The sequence below is a fragment of the Nelumbo lutea genome, chromosome 8 (genome assembly GCF_056320005.1).
Source record: "Nelumbo lutea isolate HS-2025 chromosome 8, American lotus-T2T, whole genome shotgun sequence".
In the NCBI taxonomy this organism is placed as follows: domain Eukaryota; kingdom Viridiplantae; phylum Streptophyta; class Magnoliopsida; order Proteales; family Nelumbonaceae; genus Nelumbo; species Nelumbo lutea.
In genome coordinates this window covers 25,734,440-25,754,492 of record NC_142691.1, presented here as the reverse complement: position 1 = coordinate 25,754,492, position 20,053 = coordinate 25,734,440, and the positions used below count along the sequence as shown (strand labels likewise).

At 40.2% G+C, this 20,053-nt stretch overlaps 1 protein-coding gene and 1 long non-coding RNA gene across 4 annotated transcripts in view; one reads left to right on the top strand and one right to left on the bottom strand.

The window, feature by feature from the left end:
* The window catches only part of LOC148843489 (uncharacterized), a 46,451-nt gene extending 28,161 nt beyond the window's left edge, over positions 1–18,290 (top strand). Inside the window, exon 2 of the long non-coding RNA XR_016103231.1 lies at positions 16,863–18,290. This is a non-coding gene — a long non-coding RNA (uncharacterized LOC148843489). The remainder of the gene's footprint in view (positions 1–16,862) is intronic.
* The window catches only part of LOC148843488 (uncharacterized), a 42,775-nt gene extending 23,693 nt beyond the window's left edge, over positions 1–19,082 (bottom strand). For 2 of the 3 annotated variants that reach the window (XR_016103229.1, XM_088957567.1), the window contains exon 1: positions 16,830–18,283. Coding sequence is in view for 2 of the 3 variants with exons in the window: in XM_088957567.1 (XP_088813693.1) it covers positions 16,830–18,204 (1,375 nt within the window). In the remaining variant the exon portion in view is untranslated. Of the gene's footprint in view, positions 1–16,829; positions 18,360–18,962 lie in introns of those variants that run through there. The other variant, XM_088957566.1, reaches the window with a different exon arrangement.
* Between the last annotated feature and the right edge of the window lie 971 nt (positions 19,083–20,053).

Genomic DNA, 20,053 nt, shown 5'->3' with positions numbered 1-20,053 from the left:
AGTTGAGAGTTTAGATAAAAAAAAAAAAACTGTGTTTATCATGTCGTCTGAGAATTCTGCTACTTTAGAGATTTCAGGAGCCACAATGGAGTGAGTGGGGGAATGGATATGAATTTCCCCATGGCTGTTATTCCCTTTGATGGTCTGAACTACCTTGAGTGGTCTAGGGGAATAAAACTTTACATCACTGCTAGGGGGAAAATAGGATACATCAATGGGAGAGTGAAGGAACCGAAGAACAGAAGTGCTGAATATGATAGGTGGAACCAAGAGAATAGTATGGTGATGCCATGACTCCTGGTTTCCATGCTGCCATAGGTAAGGAAGACTTTTATGTGGGTTGAAACTGTTTGTGAGATATGGGAACAAGCAAAGTCCACATATTTGGAGTAGAGACACTACGTTAAGATATACCAACTGCAAGTTGAATCATCTACTTGCAAACAGGGAAAGAGGAGTCTCTCGATGTACTATTCTGATTTGACATCGATATGGAAAGAACTTGATTACTACCAGAATGTGAATTAGAAGTGTGATGAAGATGCAAAGGCGTATAAGTCACTTGTATCTCAGCAACGGGTCTTTGCCTTCCTCCTAGGGCTGAATCCTTCATATGAGTCCATCAGGGTGCAGACCTCGGGTAGTAAAGACTTGCCATCAGTTTAGGAGGTGTATGCTTTAGTGCAGTCAGAAGAGAGTAGAAGTGTGATGAATTGTGTAGAGGGAGAGTCAGTTGCCCTAGCTGTCCGGGGAAATTCAGATACAAATGTCGGAAGTGCTTTTAAGAAAGGTGACTCTCAGAAGAGAACAGATGATAAGAATAGACTTTGGTGCACTCCCTGCCAAAAGACAAGACACACCAGAGATACATGTTGGGATCCCCATGGAAAACCTAAATGGGCAAAGGATTTGGGTAAGAAGTCAACACCTGATCAGGGCAAGAAACCAAGTCAGTAGAATCAGAAAAAGTATAATTTAGCTAATATGGCATCTCCAGAGACTAGTCCATTGGTAACTCAGGAGAGGCATCACAGTTCTGACCCTAAGGGAGAAATTATCAACTCCTTTCGTGGCCATTTGGAATTGTATAGTAGGACTCTCCACCAGATGGATTCTGGTCCTACTCCCTCTACCTCTTTTGCATCTACATCGGGTAATGCTGCCACTGCCTTCCATGTGTCATCTCATACCACTGATTCTCTTTAGATTATTGACTTCGGAGCCTCAAACCACATGACCGGTAAGTCAAATTTATTTCAGACATATAACCTTCTCTCTAGAAAAGATAAAGTGAGACTAGTTGATGATTCTTTCTCTACCATAATTGGCCAAGGTACCATACCTCTCCCACTCGACCTTACCCTTTCTAATGTACTGCATGTTCCGAAATTACCTATAAATTTGTTGTCCATTAGTAGTTTAACTCACTCCTTGAACTATTCAGTCACTTTCTTTCCGTCTTCATGTGTGTTACAGGATTTGGCCTCAGGGAAGACAATTGGTAGAGGAAGCATGGTGGATGGTCTCTACGTGTTGGAGAATAAAGCTAGTTTTGTGGCTACAGAGTCCATGAGTTTGTCCAGTGAGAGTCAAGCCTATTTATGGCACAATCGTCTTGGTCATCTTTCTTTTGAGTCATTAAAAGTTATGTTCCCAAAGTTGTTTGAGTCCTTGTCAGTGAGTCAGTTACAGTGTCAAACATGTCAATTGAGTAAACATTGTAGAAGTTCTTTTCCTTTGAGAAATAAAAGATCTGAATTTCCATTTCATATTGTTTATTCTGATGTTTGGGGCCCTATTACTCTACCTACTGAGGTTGGATATAAGTACTTCATTAGCTTGATTGATGATTACTCTAGATACACTTGGGTTTACCCTATATGATCTAGAGATGAAGTGCCAAAAATTGTGAAAGACTTTCAACGCAAGGTGTTCACTCAGTTCCAAACTGAAATCCGTATCTTCCAATCGGACAATGCAAATGAATACTTCCATAGTGATCTCACAGAATTTTTTTCTTCGAGTGGGTCACTTCAACGAAGCTCTTGTGCTAGGACACCCCAACAAAACAGTATTGTTGAACGAAAGAACCGTCACCTTCTCGAAGTAGCTCGTGGCTTATTAATTCATATGAATGTGCCAAAACATTTTTGGATGGATGCAGTTTTGTGTGCTACATACATCATCAACTGTATGCCATCTCGGTTACTAGAGTATAAGGCCCCACATCAGCTTCTGTTTCCTACAGCTCCGTTGTCCACCATTTCGATGTGTTTTTGGGTGTCGTTGCTTTGTCCATAACTTGTCCCCTACTCGAGGTAAGCTTGATCCTCGGGTTATTCTTTGTGTTTTCCTTGGTTACCCTTTATATCAAAAGGGGTATCGTTGCTATGATCCTACCTCTCACAAATACTATGTCTCCATTGATGTATCCTTCTTTGAGAATCAACATTTCTTCTCGGTTTCTCCTCAAGGGGAGAGTAGGGTTGAGGAGAAACAGGCGGCTCAAACTCAACTACCTCCTTTACCCAACCCTCTTCCATTCTGTGTCTTTCATAGTCACCATAAAAGCCAACAGAGTTCAAGAGCCGTGGAACTTGACACTATGCAACCAACATCATCGAATTAGCCAGAGGCAGATCCTTCTCATCAGCCAGGTACATTTGCTCCTATTGATATGCCTGTTCCTCTTAATGTTGATTCCCCTGTCATCAATGATCTTGATGTTCATATTGCTAAGAGGAAGGGTGTTAGATCTTGTACCACTAACCATCCTATCTCTAATTTTGTGTCCTATGATCACATTTCACCTTCATTCCGTGCATTCCTCTCTTCTGTGGACAGTGTCCCCGTTCCTAAGAATGTGGCAGAAGCTTTATTTAAACCTGAATGGACAGATGCAACGCAAGAAGAAATTGATGCATTACACAAAAATGGCACTTGAAAGTTGGTGGATCTTCCTGAAGGGAAGGAACCAATGGGTTGCAAGTGGGTGTTCACAATGAAACACAAGGCTAATGGAACTATTGAAAGGTACAAGGCTAGACTGATAGCAAGAGGTTTACATAGGTATATGGAGTGGACTATGCAGAGACTTTTGCTCCAGTAGCCAAGATGAACTCTATCAGGATTCTTCTTTCATTGGCAGCAAATCTTGATTAGAAACTTCACCAATTGGATATAAAAAATGCTTTCTTGAATGGTAACTTGGAAGAGGAAGTGTACATGACCCAACCTCCAAGTTTTTGTGCCAAAGGCAGTGAACAAAAAGTGTGCATGTTAAAAATATCTTTATATGGGTTGAAACAATCACCTCGGGCTTGGTTTAGTAAGTTCCACTTAGCAGTTCAACAGATGGGGTTCAAACAATGTCAGTCAGATCACACTCTACTTGTGAAAAAAGGTGAAGGGAAAATTGCAGCTCTAATTGTGCATGTATATGACATAGTGATCACAGGACATTGGGAGGCTGAAATATGGAGACTAAAAAAATTCTTAACCACTCAATTTGGGGTGAAAGATCTAGGCCGCTTACGTTATTTCCTTGGAATTGAAGTTGCCAGCTCTCACAAGGGCATCTTTATTTCCCAACGGAAATATGTACTAGATCTACTAGAAGATACAGGCATGTTGGGGGTAAAACCAATTGACTCACCAATTGAATCTAATCATCAGTTGGGAGACAGTCAGGGAGAGTTTTTGAAAGATGTGAATAAGTTCCAGAGACTCGTAGGGAGACTCTTGTATTTGTCTACGACCAAGCCTGATATTGTTTATGCAGTGGGTGTCCTTAGTCAGTTCATGCACAACCCTAGGACAACTCACTTTGAACCTACAGAGAGGATCCTTAGATACCTCAAGAAGTTCCCGGAGCTGGTTTGTTGTGCCAGAAACATGGACACTTAAGTAGAAGATCAAGACTGTAATCAGTCTTGAATCCTAATAGATTTTAGGTTTACAAAACAGAAGAAAAGTGAGAGAAAGGAGAAGGAATAGAAGAGAAACAGGAGAACACAAGGGGTTGAAAGGAAGGACAGATTCTGACAGATCTGCTGCTACCATTCTCTTATTATTTATAGGTTATGTTCAATACATCATGGAAAGGACAGATCTGCCCTTAGTACTTACATGATAAATAAAGTAAATAAAAACTGAAATAAATAACAACTGAATTAACAAACTGACCCAAACTGACACTACTATAACTGAAACAAATAACTACACATGTCCTACGAACACAGTGGGGACCACTGCTGTGGGACCCACATCAGTGTTCTCTACACTCCCCCTCAAGTCGGGAGTAGATATCTATCATTCCCAACTTGGATAGGTTTGTCTCTAACTTCTTCCTTGGTACAGCCTCGGTGAGAATATCCGCGAGCTACATATTAGATGTGATATACGGAAGACACACTTCTTGTGATGTGACCCTCTCTCGCACAAAATGTCGATCAACTTCGATATGTTTAGTTCTGTCATGCTGCACTGGGTTGTGGGCCATATTAATAATTGCCTGATTATCACAATACGACATTAAGGGCTTTTCATAATCAATACCCAACTCTTCAAGTAGTGACCTCAGCCATAAGATTTCAGCCACTTCGTTAGCCATTGACCTGTATTCCGCTTCAGCACTGGAGCGGGAAATAACACTCTGCTTCTTACTCCTCCAAGAGACAAGGTTACCTCCCACAAGGGCACAATATCCAGAGGTAGACCTTCTGTCATCAACACTCCCAGCCCAATCGGCATCTGTATAGACCTCCACCCTCATGTGATTATTGTTCTTGAGCAGTATACCTCTACCCGGGCATCTCTTCAAGTATGTTAATATTCTCTCTGCCGCAAGAAGATGAGAAGCTCTAGGGGAGTGCATGTACTGAATAACAACACTAACTGCATAACTGATATCTGGCCGAATGAAGCAGAGATATAGGAGCTTTCCAACCAACCGTTGGAACATAACTTTGTATTCAAGAGGCTCCCCGCCCTCTGCACTAATCTTGTGATTTTGTCCAATGGGTGTATCAGCGGAACACCCAACTTTCTAGTTTTCGCCAACAGATCTAGAACATATTTTCTCTGAGAGATAAAAATCCCCTACTTGGATCTAGCACCCTCAATACCCAAAAAGTACCGTAGTGCACCAAGATCTTTCACCTCAAACTCTTGATGAAGGAGCTGTTTGAGGGACTCAATCTCATGGCTGTCATTTCCTGTCACCACAATATCATCGTCAGAGAGGACTCCACCCTCTTGATGAATAGTATATGATCTGACTAGGCCTGTACATAACCAAACTTTCCAATGGCTAATCTGAACCTATCAAACCAGGCTCTAGGTGACTGCTTCAAACCATACAATGCCTTGTTCAGTCAGCAAACCTTCTTACCTGTCTTTGTATCATAGAATCCAGGAGGCAACTGCATGTAGACCTCTTCCTATAAGTCTCCATTCAGAAAGGCATTTTTAACATCCATCTGGAACAAGGGCCAAGAATGATTTGCTGCAAGGGATAACAAAACTCGGATGGTGGTCATCTTGGCTACTGGGGCAAAGGTCTCCAAGTAGTCTATACCATAAGTCTGAGTGAACCCCTTTGCGACCAGCCGGGCTTTGTACCTTTCAATAGAGCCATCAGCATTATGCTTCACAGTGAACACCCATCTGCATCCCACCGGTTTCTTTCCTTTTGGTGGGTCAACCAGTGCCCAAGTATTATTCTTCAACAGGGCATCCATTTCGACTTGCATTGCATCTTTCCATTCTAGAACTGATAAGGCTTCTTGCACTGTTCTTGGAATAGGGACATCGGCAATGGAAGTGAGATAGGACCGGTAAGATGGAGATAGACGATCATAGGATAAGAACTGTGAGATGCTGTGAGCTGTAGAAGTGGTGCAATGTCGTTTCCCTTTGCGAATGGCAATAGGGAGATCAAGGTCATCCACAAAAGGGGAAGTGGCAACAGTGGGAGGTGTCTCAGTAGGCTCTAGATCTGGAGCCGCATAAGGAACTGGAGCTGACCGGGACTGCCGATGACTAGGATCAACCTGCCTGCATCGCCTGTGATAGACTCTCAACTCCTGCTCCCTCTGACCACCCTCACCACTATAGCCTTCATTACCCAGTGAAATAGGTAAAGGAACAGCCCCACTTCCACTCTCATTGATCTCCCCCTGAGGAGAAACCCTAAGATAATAGGGTGTTTCCTCAAAGAAGGTGACATCCATAGAGACAAACCTTTTCCCTGAAACCGGATCATAGCAACAATAACCCTTTTGAGTTTGTGCATAATCAAGGAAAATGCATTTGGAGGCCTTAGGTTCAAACTTGGAATGATGAGGCCCGAGAAGCTGAACGAAACAGGTACAACCAAAGGTTTCAAGGGGAACAATGAACAACTCTTCGTCTGGGTATAGAAGGGAAAAAGGGGTTTTCATATCAAGAAGCCGGGAAGGAACTCGATTAATGAGATAAACTGTCGTGAGGATAGCATCACCCCATAAGTGAATAGGTACATTAGAGGTAAACATAATGCTTCTAGCCACCTCCAAAATATGCCTATTCTTCCTTTCGGCAACGCCGTTCTGCTGTGGTGTATAAGGGAAAGTGCTTTGGTGAATAACTCCATGACTAAGAAGGTAGGAGGTCAATGGCTGAGCAAAGTATTCCTTTGCATTATCAAATCTAAGGAATTTGATTTTGGCCCCAAACTGAGTGAATCATCTGATGGAAGTTTTGGGTCAGAGCAGGAACCTCATCCCGAGAACGCATAAGATAGACCCAAGAAAACCGGGTATGGTCATGGACAAACAGTAGAAAACATCTGTACCCACCCATAAAAGAGATATGATGTAGCCCCCAAATATCAGTATGCACAATATCAAAAGAGGAATTACTCCTTTTATTACTTAAAAAATAAGAGGTTCTACAATGTTTGGCAAACTCACAACTCTCACACCTCAACTTTGATAACTCAACAAACTCAAATAAAGCAGGAAACAGACTCTTCAAAGACTTAAAAGACAAATGACCTAATCGATTATGCCAAAGCATAACCGGACTCACAGACTGAGAAACAAAAGACTTCTTATCCACTGACTCCTCCCGACGAGAACTCTCTCCAAGCAGATAGATCTCGTTCGTCTCACGGTCAGTCCCAATCACCTTCCTCGTCTCCAAATTCTAAAAAACACATCGGTCAAGGAAAAAGGTTATTGAACAGTTCATGTGTTTGGTAATACTACTAATTGAAAGCAAGTTAGTATCAAGCTTAGGAACATGCAAGACAGAAGATAAAGAGATAGTATCCGATAGGTTGATGTCCCCATTGCCCGAAATTGGAACAAGAGAGCCATCAGCAATGGATACTCTATCTCGGCCAGAGGACAAGTGATACGAAGTGAACAATGATGGCAAGCTAGTCATATGGTCGGATGCACCTGAATCTATTACCCAGTAGTGGTCAGTATTACCTGGAGCTGAAGCATGGTAAGCTGAGGCTCAAGTACCTGAATGTGCAAATGCAGATGTGGCAGGAGCTGATGGTGACTGAGATGGCTGAGCTGAACTCCCAACTTCCTTTTCCAACTATATGAGGGCAGCCCGAACAACGGCTAAAGTCTCTAGGGATGTGCCTGATGAGGATGTTGAATCAGTGCTCACGGCCACATGAGCATTACCCTTCTTATTTCTTAGTTTTGCTGGGACCAAGTGAAGATGTAGCTTCCAATAAGTATCTTTTGTGTGCTTGGATTTCTTGCAATGTTCACATACCAGATCCCGTTTATCTTCCTTCTTCTGGTCCCTTTCTAGATCACCCCTTGGCTTAGGTTTAATAGCTGCCAGCGCTGGGAAAGGGGGCTAAGGCTGCATCATGACTTTCCTCCTGGTCTCTTCACTATGCACCAGGGAGTATGCTTGAGAAAGGGTCACACTATCTCTTGTCAATATCTGTTGTCCCACAATGTCATATTCTGAATTCAAACCAGCCAGAAACTCAAATACCCTATTCGTCTCGACTTGCTTTCTGTGAGTCTGTGCATCTTTGGGACTCTCCCACTCAAGGGTCTCTAGATGGCCAATCTCATGCCATAAGGATTTCAAGGTAGAGAAGTAGACAAAAACTGGCTTCTCTCCTTGTTTAAGGCTGTTCACCTCACACTTCAATTCATAGGCTCTGGCAACATTAAGGGGTTGGGAATAGGTTTCTTTCACAATATCCCATATCTCTTTGGCTGTCTATGCCCAAAGTAATTTTGACTGATATGTGGCTGCATAGAATTACACAGCCATGCCAAAACCAAATAGTTCTCTTGAACCCACTTGGTGTATGTTGGGTTCTCCTTGGAAGGTTCTTTCACATCTCCCAAGAGGTAACCCAGTTTTCCCCTTCGTCCAATAGCCATCATGGCTAATTGAGCCCACTCCAAGTAACTTGACCCATCAAATTTCATAGTTGTAATCTGAAACCCGGTTTCAGATATACTACCATAATTGTTGTTTCCAAAACTACTTTCTCCCTGACCCTTAAACCCCATCTTTGATCAAGAATCAGTGGCTACAAATTGTTAGAGCCACTATACCAAAAAACAGAGTAAAATCAAGCAGGTCTGAAATCTTATCTGAAACTAACACAAATCTGATCTGAAATCTGATCTGATCTGAAAACAACACAAATCTGATCTGAAATCAATCGCTTATTACAGTATATGCAAGAAATCAACTCAAATCTTATCTGAAATCAATCGGCATGCACAATACCAGGAGCATGTCAATCTGAGATGCTATTTTCTGAAATCACTAATATGGGGACCCATTGCTGCGAGAACAGAATTAGGGTTTCAACTGTAGGTCTGAAATAAGTGCTCAGTTGCACTCTCCAAGCAGTCCACACAAGTGGGACTTGTCGTAGGGTCAGTATGAAACCGTAAAACTGATCACCTCTGAGTGGGGAGGGGGGGAGGTTCGGCCCAACAGTCAAACCCTAGAAACAAACTTAAAACAGTTCGGCCTCTCCTTCTAGATAGGTCCAACCTATCTCGACTGATTGCAGTCTCTAAGACTAAATAAAAAAGACTTATGGATTTTGGTTTACTACCTTCCAGGGTTACCTGAACCCTAACCTTCGTTGCTTCTTCCTGATTACCAACTCTCTCCAAGATTCAGCCGCCGAATACTTCTTCATAAGCTTCCAGCCCTAGCTAGTCCTCATGTTGTCGGCTAGACTAGACACACATGAGAAGCCCTAGATAGGCTATGATACCAAGTAGAAGATCAAGACTGTAATCGATCTTGAATCCTAATAGGTTTTAGGTTTACAAAACAGAAGAAATGTGAGAGAAAGGAGAAGGAATAGAAGAGAAACAAGAGAACACAAGGGGTTGAAAGGAGGGACAGATTCTGACAGATCTGCCACCGCCACTCTCTTATTATTTATAGGTTATGTTCAGTACATAATGGAAAGGGCAAATCTGCCCTTAGTACTTACATGATAAATAAAGTAAATAAAAACTGAAATAAATAACAACTGAATTAACAAACTGACCCAAACTGACACTACTATAACTAAAATAAATACATACACATGCTGTCCTACGAACACAGTGGGGACCACTGCTGTGGGGCCCACATCAGTGTTCTCTACAGGTGGAAGTATATATTGATGTTGATTGAGCAGGAACAGTTGATGACCGAAAGTCTACCAGTGGGTATTGTGCCTTTGTAGGAGGAAACCTGGTCACATGGAGAAGTAAAAAACAAAATGTGGTGGCTAGATCTAGTGCCGAAGCAGAATATAGAGCGATGTCTCATGGGGTTGCTGAAATCATGTGGATAAGAAATCTGTTAGGTGAACTGGGTTTTATAGTGAGCAACCCTATATCACTCTACTGTGACAATAAAGCTGCCATCAATATTGTTGCTAATCCAGTCCTACATGATAGGACAAAACACACTGAAGTGGACAAGCATTTTAATAGAGAGAAACTTGTAAATGGAGAAGTGTGTACTCCATATGTCAACTCAAAAGAACAACTTGCAGATATCTTCACCAAAGGTCTTCATCATGTGCGGCACAATGATTTGTGTGACAAGTTGGGCACGATTGACATCTATGCTCCGACTTGAGGGGGAGTGTTGAAATAGTTTAGTTATTTGTGTTAGGGTCAGTTTGGCTAGTTAAAGCCTTTTTTTTATTTTCTGTTATTGTACTCATTTACAGTAGGGGCACAAGAATCTTTTCCCTTCTTATTTCTGCCGCCCTATATAATATAATAGAAGCCGGTGCCGCCAGCACTGTTCCATTGCTCCAAACCTTCTCTTCTTCCTTTCTTTCTTCTTCTCTTCTCTCTTCTTTCCTTCTCTTCTCTACTTCCTCATATTTCAATCGGGTTTATTGCCAAGAGTAATTAAAGATGGTATGGATGCTAGAATTTGGCAGCTTACTTCAAATGGTTCCTTCTCTTGCCGCTCAGCTTGGAGAGCTATCTCTACATGAGGGGCTCCTTTATTCTGGCACTCTTTAGTTTGGAATAAAAGAATTCCTCCAAAAATTTCGTTCTTTGCTTGGAAGCTTTTGAAAGGGAATATTCCTACTGATGAGAGCATAAGAGGACTTTGCATCCCAGTAGTTTCAGCTTGTGTTTATTGTGCTAACAAGAAATTGGAACTATGAATCATTAGCTTGTTTTTGGTAAGATGGCAGTTAAGGTGTGGACAAAATTTAGCTCTTTGTGTAGTGTTCCCCTTATTCACACGCAGTCGGAGAAAGACAGACTTCTGTACTGGTTAGAATTGGGCAGTGGCAGTCATTCTCAAATGAAAGAAATACTTGCATCGATCCCTCTCTTTATTGTGTGGGAGTTATGGAAAGAGAGATGCAAGTGTAGGTATGACAGGCACACTAAAACGGCAGGTTTGATAATTGCTAAAGTCCTGAAATGGATGCATGAAACTTGTTGGTCAATGCCGAATCAGGACCCCAGTTTTGTAGACCACTTGACCCTGGCAGCTTTAGGGGTTCGTCCTATGCAACCTCGCTGTCCAAGGACTAGGCTGGTGCTCTGGAAATTCCCAAGTCCAGGTTGGTGAAAGGTGAATGTAGATGGAGCCTCCAGAGGTAATCCAGGCATCTCAGGTGGTGGAGGTGTCTTCTGCTCTGACCATGGTAAGTTTGTCCTTGTTTTTTCTTCATTTTATGACTGTACAACGAACATAGTAGCAGAATGAAGAGTGATCCGGGATGCTATATACTATGCCAAGGCATTAGGAATCTTGAGATGTGTGGTAGAAAAGTGATTCCTTGACGATGGTCCAGGTCCTAACTGGTGAGTCATCTCCCCCATGGACCACACTTCCATGATTAGATGACATAACAGAATTATCCAAAGGCATTCAGGTGCCCTACACTCATATTCTAAGAGAGGGGAATACAGTGGCAAATGGTTTAGCTAACCAGGCGTGTGACAGTTCAGAAAACCTTCTCTTTGACTCCAAGAGTTCACTGCCACAGAACATTCAGCTTTTACTTTTGATGATGCTTTATTGCTTTCTAGAATTCGTAGTAAATAGATTTTGGGCTTGGGCTTTTGTTTCTTTTTTGAGAGCTTCTTGCATTGTTCTTGGGCTTGGGTCAAGGCGAGCTATGTCCTCCCCTGTAATCGTTGATTTTCTGATATTGATAATAAAATCTTAAGGTGGCCCCCCTCCACCTGGAGTAAATTTTGGGGTTAAAGAAAACAATTAACTCAAAATACACTCCTAGAAGATGCAAAAAGGAAGAAATAAAGGCTTGCATAACTTCAAAACAATCAAACAGAGCATAAACATGACAGACACATGTATGTGTGTCTGTGTTTGTTATACAATGCTTTCCAATGGGTATTGATTAGCCATAGTCTTCCTTTGTCTATGTCTTAAGGTGAGGAATAAAGCAAGTACAATTCTATGGTTTTAAGCTTTGAGTGCACTACATGTAGTAGATTGATTGGTTGTAAGTTTTAATTGGATGACATATTGTACCAGAACCATGTTCAGAAGGTCATTCTGAGCCTAGAGATCTAAACAGTACCATCATTCTGCCTGCTTTACATCACCCAAATGGGGTGATAGAATAAATCCTTTTCTCCATTCAACTCTATCAGAAGTCGCATGTTTTTATATAGAATGAAGTAGAACATCTTTACTCAATTACCAGTCTACTAGACCCATGCTGTTTTGGCCTTCTTCACATCACTTACTCTAAATGGTGCATTCACCGGTCTTGATTTCACAAATGAAAATGATTGTAGTCTACTTTCCCTTGTTGCCTAATTCTGATACCTAAGTTTTCTTTATGCTTATTTTTAGTTTCACTACTATGAATCTGGGATTCGTCCAACTCAAGATCCCATTACTGCTCCTTTTCTTTCTAAAGCACAAAGAGCGGTCTTGTAGCCATCTTTATCCACTTAACATAATGATACAGGATGCTTCAGGTAACTTATTTGGAGCAAATCCTTTTAGTCCAATTTGCTGACGACACCACCTTTTTCTGTGATGCCTCATTTGAGCAGCTAACTTATTTGGGTTATGTTCTAAGGTGGTTTGAAGCTGCTTCAGGTCTGAAAATGAATTTATCAAGAAGTGAAATAATGTTATCTGGAGAAGGTAATGTAGCAGGACATTTGGTGGGTAACTTGGGCTGCAAAGTTGGGAAGTTAACAACCACTATCTTGGCCTGCCCTTTGGTGCAAAAAGCAATTCCAGAAGAATTTGGGACACAGTCCTTGAGAGGTTCAACAGGAATCTTGCCACATGGAAATCTAAATATTTAACTAAAGGGGAAAAACCTACTATGTTAAAAAGTGTTCTATCCTCCCTCTTTATTTACTACCTTTCCTTGTTAAATACCTGCTGGGGTGACCAAGCATCTGGAGAAGAAGATGATATCCTTCTTATGGGATGGGTGGAGAAGTAGTTTCAAGTTCCACTTGGTAAACAGTAAACTGGAACATTGCTTGCCAGCCTAGGAAATTAGGTGGTCTAAGTATCAGAAACCTTAGGCAAGTCAACAGATTTCTCCTTGGTAAATGGTAGTGGAGAAGGAAAGAGAAAGTCTATGAAGAAGAGTTAAAGCTGGAAAATATGGGCTCTCATCCCCTGCCAAGCTCTCTTGCTTTGAAATGATGCTCCAGAATCCATAAACCAACTCTTCCTCCATTGCAGATTTTCTCAGCAACTGTGGACACTATCCTGCTTTAGTATTCCTTTTGTGGAACTGGAATCTGTTATCCAACTATTGCAAGGCTGGGCAGCTAGGGATCTGAACAGGAGGGCAAACTTTTGTGGAACACCCTCCCAGCTGCTATCATTCAGTTAATTTGGAGGGAAAGAAATTGTCAAATCTTTGACCATAAAGTTTCAAGCATTGAGGAAGTTAAAAATAATCTTATAGGTTACACAATCCCTTTTTTAATACAAAAGGTACCTTTTTTGAGAGCTGGACCTTGGACCTTCTTTTGTATTACCTTTTTAATACAAAAGGTAACTTTTTTAACACCCTCCCTTTGTTGAGCTTTCTGTATGTTCCCATTGTACAGACCCTCATTATACATGAGTTCTTTTTAATACAATCCTTTACCTTAAAAAAAAAAGCTATTTCTGCATGTCTACTCCCATATTTAATAGCATCAAATATTGAGATTACTTGAAAGCTTTAGAAACTAAAGGATTCCCCAATATCACTAGTTTTGCATTTATGTCTTCTCAATCTTATCAGTAACAGCTATGCCATAGCAAACCTCATAAGCAGATGCCAATAGAGCCAATATTAACTCTATCAAATTCATGCTTTTGTTTCACAACTGAAACTTCAGTACAGGATAAAAGAGAAGGTTTGTCTGAGGTTCACTTTTTTATCAGATTATCAGCTTGTCTGATGTTCAGATTGGGCATAAAACCATTACTGTATCCTCTTAAGAATATCTGATAATTTTGTTCTCTCTGAGACATAATTAGAATGAAAAGAAAGACTATGATTTGGTCAGCTGACAATGCTCAGACAGAACAATATGACGATGATCTGTCAACTGTTCCTACCACAGTTTATTAGCATATTAGTTTGCTGATAATTAATAGTCAGTGAACAGTGTCACAGATAATGACAGTGCATTGCAATAAGACCAAACATCCAGTAACAAGCCCTCATGACTATCTACTCCAACATGTTTATGCTATTATATGGAATCTAAATTAGTTTGATAAGATGATGCTAAAATCCCCAAGCACACTGAAAAACAGAGAAGTGTTCAGTAAGTGACAAAATGGCTGAATTGAACAATTGTAAATAGCAGTGTTTATAAAACTGGACTGGACCATCCGGTTGGACCAGTTGAACCATAACCGGGATCTTGGTCGGTGTCAACACCCGATTTTTGCTTGATCCGCCGCCTGAGCCTCCAATTCACCCTAAACACCCGATCAGACCCTTCCAACCTCTCCAAAACACCCAAAAACCCAAAAAACCCAAATTTCACTCCGAGAGCCCTCAAATCCACCATTAAACCTGCCCTATACCTATCCGATGGCCCCAATCGACCCCTACTTACACCTCAACCACTAGATCCAACACAACCATCATACTCAAGATCTCCCAAAACACCTACCCGTAAAATTTCAATTCAAGATTACCCCGTTTAACCCTTCATCCAACAAAGATTCCATTTCAACCCCTCTCGCTAGCTCACACACTCAAAACCCAGATTACCTTGATTTTGACACATCTGAACCGATCAAACCACGCCGTTAGACTCCAGACACACCAAAACACCCACCTATGAAATTCTATCCCAAAACACTTTCATTTACCCTCAATCACACAAAGATTCCATTTTGAGGCTCTAGATTAACCGGATTCCAAAATAATATGTACATAAGTAAAGGAGAGGGGAATAAGCTATTAAAAAAAGAAAAAAAAGAAATGAATAAAACAAAAAAATAATAAAATAATATGTACATAAGTAAAGGAGGAAAACCAAAAAAAAGGGAAAAATATAAATAAATCAAAATAAAAGATTTTTTTATTATTTAGAAAATAAAAAAATATATAATAATAAAGCTGCATAAGAAAACAACAAAAAAATATAAAAGAAATAAAATTGATGAAGGGAAGAGAAAATAAAAAATATATAAAATTAAATAAAAATAAGTGATGAAAATAAAAAACAAAATTAAAATAAAAAAGTAGATAGGGAAGATTGAAATTGGTTTTTTTTTATGTTGCTCGGTTAATTGTGAATTTGTGATTATGCTTGTTTGGTATCTCATGTGGGCCCCACCTATTGGACCCGGGAGAAGGATGCCTAATTCCTTCCCTCTTCCATCCAAGTCTTACCCAGACTGGTTAGCAGGTGCCTCAGGCTATTGGAGTCACTAATGAACCAAAATGCTTTCTGATATAAATCCCGAAGATCCCATCACCTCCCTTTCATTTGCTTGATGGGTGACGACTCCATTTCCCGCCTAAGTGGTAAGTGAGCCGGTTTTCTGATGCTCACAATCGGTTCAGTCATACACCAATAACAGCACTTTATCAAAACTAGTGAAAAACAGTTGACCAGACAGTTTAACTAGAAAACCGGTGAGTCGACCACAATTTTGTGAAAACGTCGGGATCTTTAACAATTGAAATTTTAAAATGTGTTTAGTAAGATTTGAACCCATGACTTCTAATTTATATATATTGCTTAATTACCATTAGTCCACCTCTTTACTTGTGTTAATTAATGACTCTTTATTGTACATATTACTTTATTATACATGTATTTTAAAGAAAATGTAAATTAAGAGACTTGACTCTAGTCATTTGCTTTAAAAATTAAGGAACCTGCCATCTAACTACCATATTTAATATATTACAAGTTATAAAATATATTATATAGTATTTATATGACCCGTAGTATATTGTTTATATACATATATATATATGCCACATCATCATGGTTCGACCCCAGTTGAACCTCTGACCCATGAATCTCTCCCTTCTCCGGTTCTATGCCCAGTCGGTTTCTGAACATTGATTAAGAGGCCATCCCTCCCAATACCCCAGATTACTAGGACCAGCATTGGGTAATGGCTTTCTACAAGTACATTTATAACTTCATCCTGGTACTAAAAGCCATTTGGAACAAGTAAAGATAAAACGGGATGGCTGACACGCTGGCCAAGCAAGTGGTGTCTAGGGAACAGTTGTTCTGGGCAGAAATGTAATCGGGATTAAAACAATCTTTCATGGGGGCTAGATCTTTAGACCCACCTTTGTAATTTGCCATTTTAATATCTAATGAAAAAACCTGCTTACAGATAAAAAGGGTGGTGAAGAAGAAAAAAATGTCAAACTCGGTAGCCAGTATCTACAATCTCCTACGAATTGAGTTTCAAGCACTAATCTGGAACAGGATTCCTTAATTTGAATTTTGAACTGCTGAAGCTATTATTTTAAGATGATAAAATAATCATTAGAAGATTAAGAAAAAGGCCATCAATCAATGTTGGTCCCAGCTATCTGTGGTCTTGGGAGGGGTAGACTGGATACAGTCCAAACCTTAGGCTTTTCTTCTTTTTCTTTTTCTTTTTTTTTTTTTTTTTGGGCACGAAGTGGCCACTCTCAAACTTGAGCCTGCGTTCTCACGTCTCTCAGCCCGAGATTTTACGATTATACCAAGTTAGGCCCTAATCATTATAAGATAGATGAGTGAAAATAAACATAATATGAAGCAAGGGATTCCATGTTCACTAATAGCAATACATGGTCAAACACAAATGAGGCTAGATTGTCAACCACGCACCTGACTGATCATGAATGGCTTTGTGTTTTACAGTCCCAACAGCAGGAGTAACCATGGAAGACTCTAAAGGGAAGTTAATGTTATGATAACCTTGGTGCAGTTGAATAGGATCTGATCCACTGGGTCTTTGGATTGATGTAGTAGGTCTTGGCACTACTCTGAATGGCCATCCTTGTTTATTATCCATAAACCCAGCCGGGGTGCTACTGGCAGGTCTTGAAGCAATGACAGTAGAAGAAACCATGGAAGATTCAGCCGAAGCTTTATTGAAATTATTCAGAGAACTGTGGAAGTGTTGCATTGGAGATTCATAAAGTCTTGGAATAACACTAGGTGGTCTAGGCAGCACCCTAGATGGACAGGCTTGTTCATTTCTTGGCACATCAACTTGTATGCTACTACAGGATCTTGTAGCAATGCCAGAATAACCATAGAACCCACTGTAAGGATCAATGTTTGCATATCTTGCATTACTGTTATGTCCAACACCTAAGATATTGTCATTTGGCATCCCAAGAAAATATTGCCTGTAACCTTGTGGTGTTTGCAACATATTGAATGAACTTGAACTGTTGCTGGAATTGATTACATTGCTGTCATTGTTGGACCAGGTCCAACAACCCATGTTGTGGCTAAGCTTAGGAAGGCCCTCACTAGCTTGTGGTACAGAGGAGATATTTGTATGGGTGCCAGTATCCACACCATCATGATTACTAATTCCTCTGCCTTGGACATTAGAACTAGATTGAAAAGCATCCGTTGCATCAACACCTAACCCAAGCTTCAAAACACTGCCATCAAGCTTTTCTGAAGAATGAGGGATATCAGGCTGAACTACATTGGTCATGATATTGTTGCCAATCATTGAATCACGATGATCTGATGTACTAATTCCATGGTGTACAAAATTTCCATGAATCTGTTGCCCATGAAATTCATTGAAGAGGGGTGAAGAAAGGCTAAGTTGAGTACCATCAGCTGGGCTGACCTGACTGCTAGATTGTAATTCTCCAGTAATGTTACCTCTGGTGTGTAAAGGAAGTCTGTCAACTAGTGAGCTCTCAAAGCTATTGAATTGAGTGGTACCAGACACAGTACTATCACTGTTTAACGCAATGGTTTGATCATGTGACAGAAATGCTCCTGCCATGTCTCTTGCAGTATCTGGATTATCTTGGAGATTTCTGCACAGTATGGGCACATGGCTGATGCCTGCACTGCTCTTACCAGGTGTCATCCTGAGATGAATTTGAGAAGGTTCCAAATTCTCTGCAGCTTCAGTTTCCAGTGTACGGAATCTGGAACCTACAACATGATGGACTGGAGAAGAAGCTGGTGATGAGTTTCTCTCCCGATTAGGATCATTGATATCCATAGAGTAATCAACTTATGAGTGTCTGGAAATCAAACTCTCTACACAAATACAAAAATGGCTTGAACTGTAGGGTGGGTATTAAAGAACTCAAGTCTTATATGCATTTGTCAGCTTCAAGCTATTTCTGTGCCAGTCCTGATATGCAGTATTTCCACCTGACCATGGTGTAAAGATCCAACTACTAGTCAATCCCTTGGTTCAACCTTCAGAAATTGTTACTAAAATAAGAATACCATAAACCATAAGAGTAAAACTTCCAAATGGATTATGTCGCGTACTGAAGTAGGGGAAAGGGGAACATTAATCAAAATCCGGTAGTTAACAGAATTCGGGCTTTGGGATTTGTGCCATCACTAGATATCTGTATGTTAGTATTGATCAAATATCTAGGAAATGTTGGTTATAACACACAAGATGGCCGCTGAAGCATTTCTCCCCCTAACAAAGTTCTTGTAAGTAGGTTTTTGAAAAGCAAAAAGATTAAAAAAATAGGTCTTGATCATTGAAAAAGAAAAAGTAGCTGCGCCCGAGTCCTCTAAGAATCTTACCTATAGAGAATACAAAGAACACAGTATAAACATAAAAAAAAAAGAAGTAACCAGCAATCAAGAAGTGAACATGTTGTTGGAAGGGAACCTAGTCCATCCATTAAACAGAAAAAAGAAGAAAAGTCAAGACTATAGTTATCTCAAGGACAGAAAAAAGAACATATAAACGGGAAATGGAAGAGAATCAGACACCAGAAAATCGCCAATGACCTTACGTAGAAGATAAACACAGTTCGAAAACAGAAACCGAAATCAAGAAACTTTCACGAAAAAGCAGAAATCGCTTCAGCGTATTGGCTTCAACTCGAGAGAGAGAGAGAGAGAGAGAGAATGAGAATGAAAAGGGTTTTTGGCGCTTCAGCCCAAGGCATGAGGTTTTTAAAGGCTTCTGTTTGGCCCACGACGATTTGCCACGTCAGAGTAAAAGAACATTTTGGCGAGGAAACTTCTCAATAGGAATTAAAACACGTGTCATTTTGTAGGGTAGTTTCGTTGCTTTAGAAATTAAATAACTACGCATTTTCCCACTGTAACCCTATATTCGTCTGACTTAAGGTATAAGGAACCTGGTTCTGACGTGTCTTTCAACGTCGAGAGTCTCGAAACGAACCTGTCCCACGCTTCGACATCGTTGGATCAGAATCAGCATCGTTATTCGAATCGTCAAAACCCTCAATCTTCTCCATCAGCGGGCTCGAGTGTGGACCAATCCGAGGTCAAGCTCAAGTTGGTAAATTCAGGCCTAATCCAATACGATTCTGATTGGATTCGGGCTCAGGCAGGGTTTGAACGGATTTGCGTAAATTGATTTGGTTTGAAAGAATTTATATAATTTTGTATAGTTATATTTTATTGGGTTTTATAATGAATTTAAAAATAAAATTAATTGAAAATATATATAAATTTCCTTTAGGCTGAGTTTGGAAGGAGTACAAATGCAAATATGTAGAATGCAAAACCTTATATTTTGTATGTATGTAATTAGGCCCACAGGCCTTATCTCGGGCCCAAAACAACAAGCCAGACTGTGTTTTGGGCCAGGTTTAGGATTTGTCACAAAAGCCCGGCCTGACTCAGTATTATATATTTTATAAAATATATAATATTTATTAGAGTATATATATTAATAATTTAATATATACATTTTTTTTATTTTTTTATAATTTCTCTCTCTCTCTCTCTCTCTCTCTCTCTCTCTCTCTCTCTCTCTCTCTCTCTCTCTCTCTATCTATCTATCTATATATATATATATATATATATATATATATTCAGCCGCTTCAACAATAGTAGTGGCATGAGCA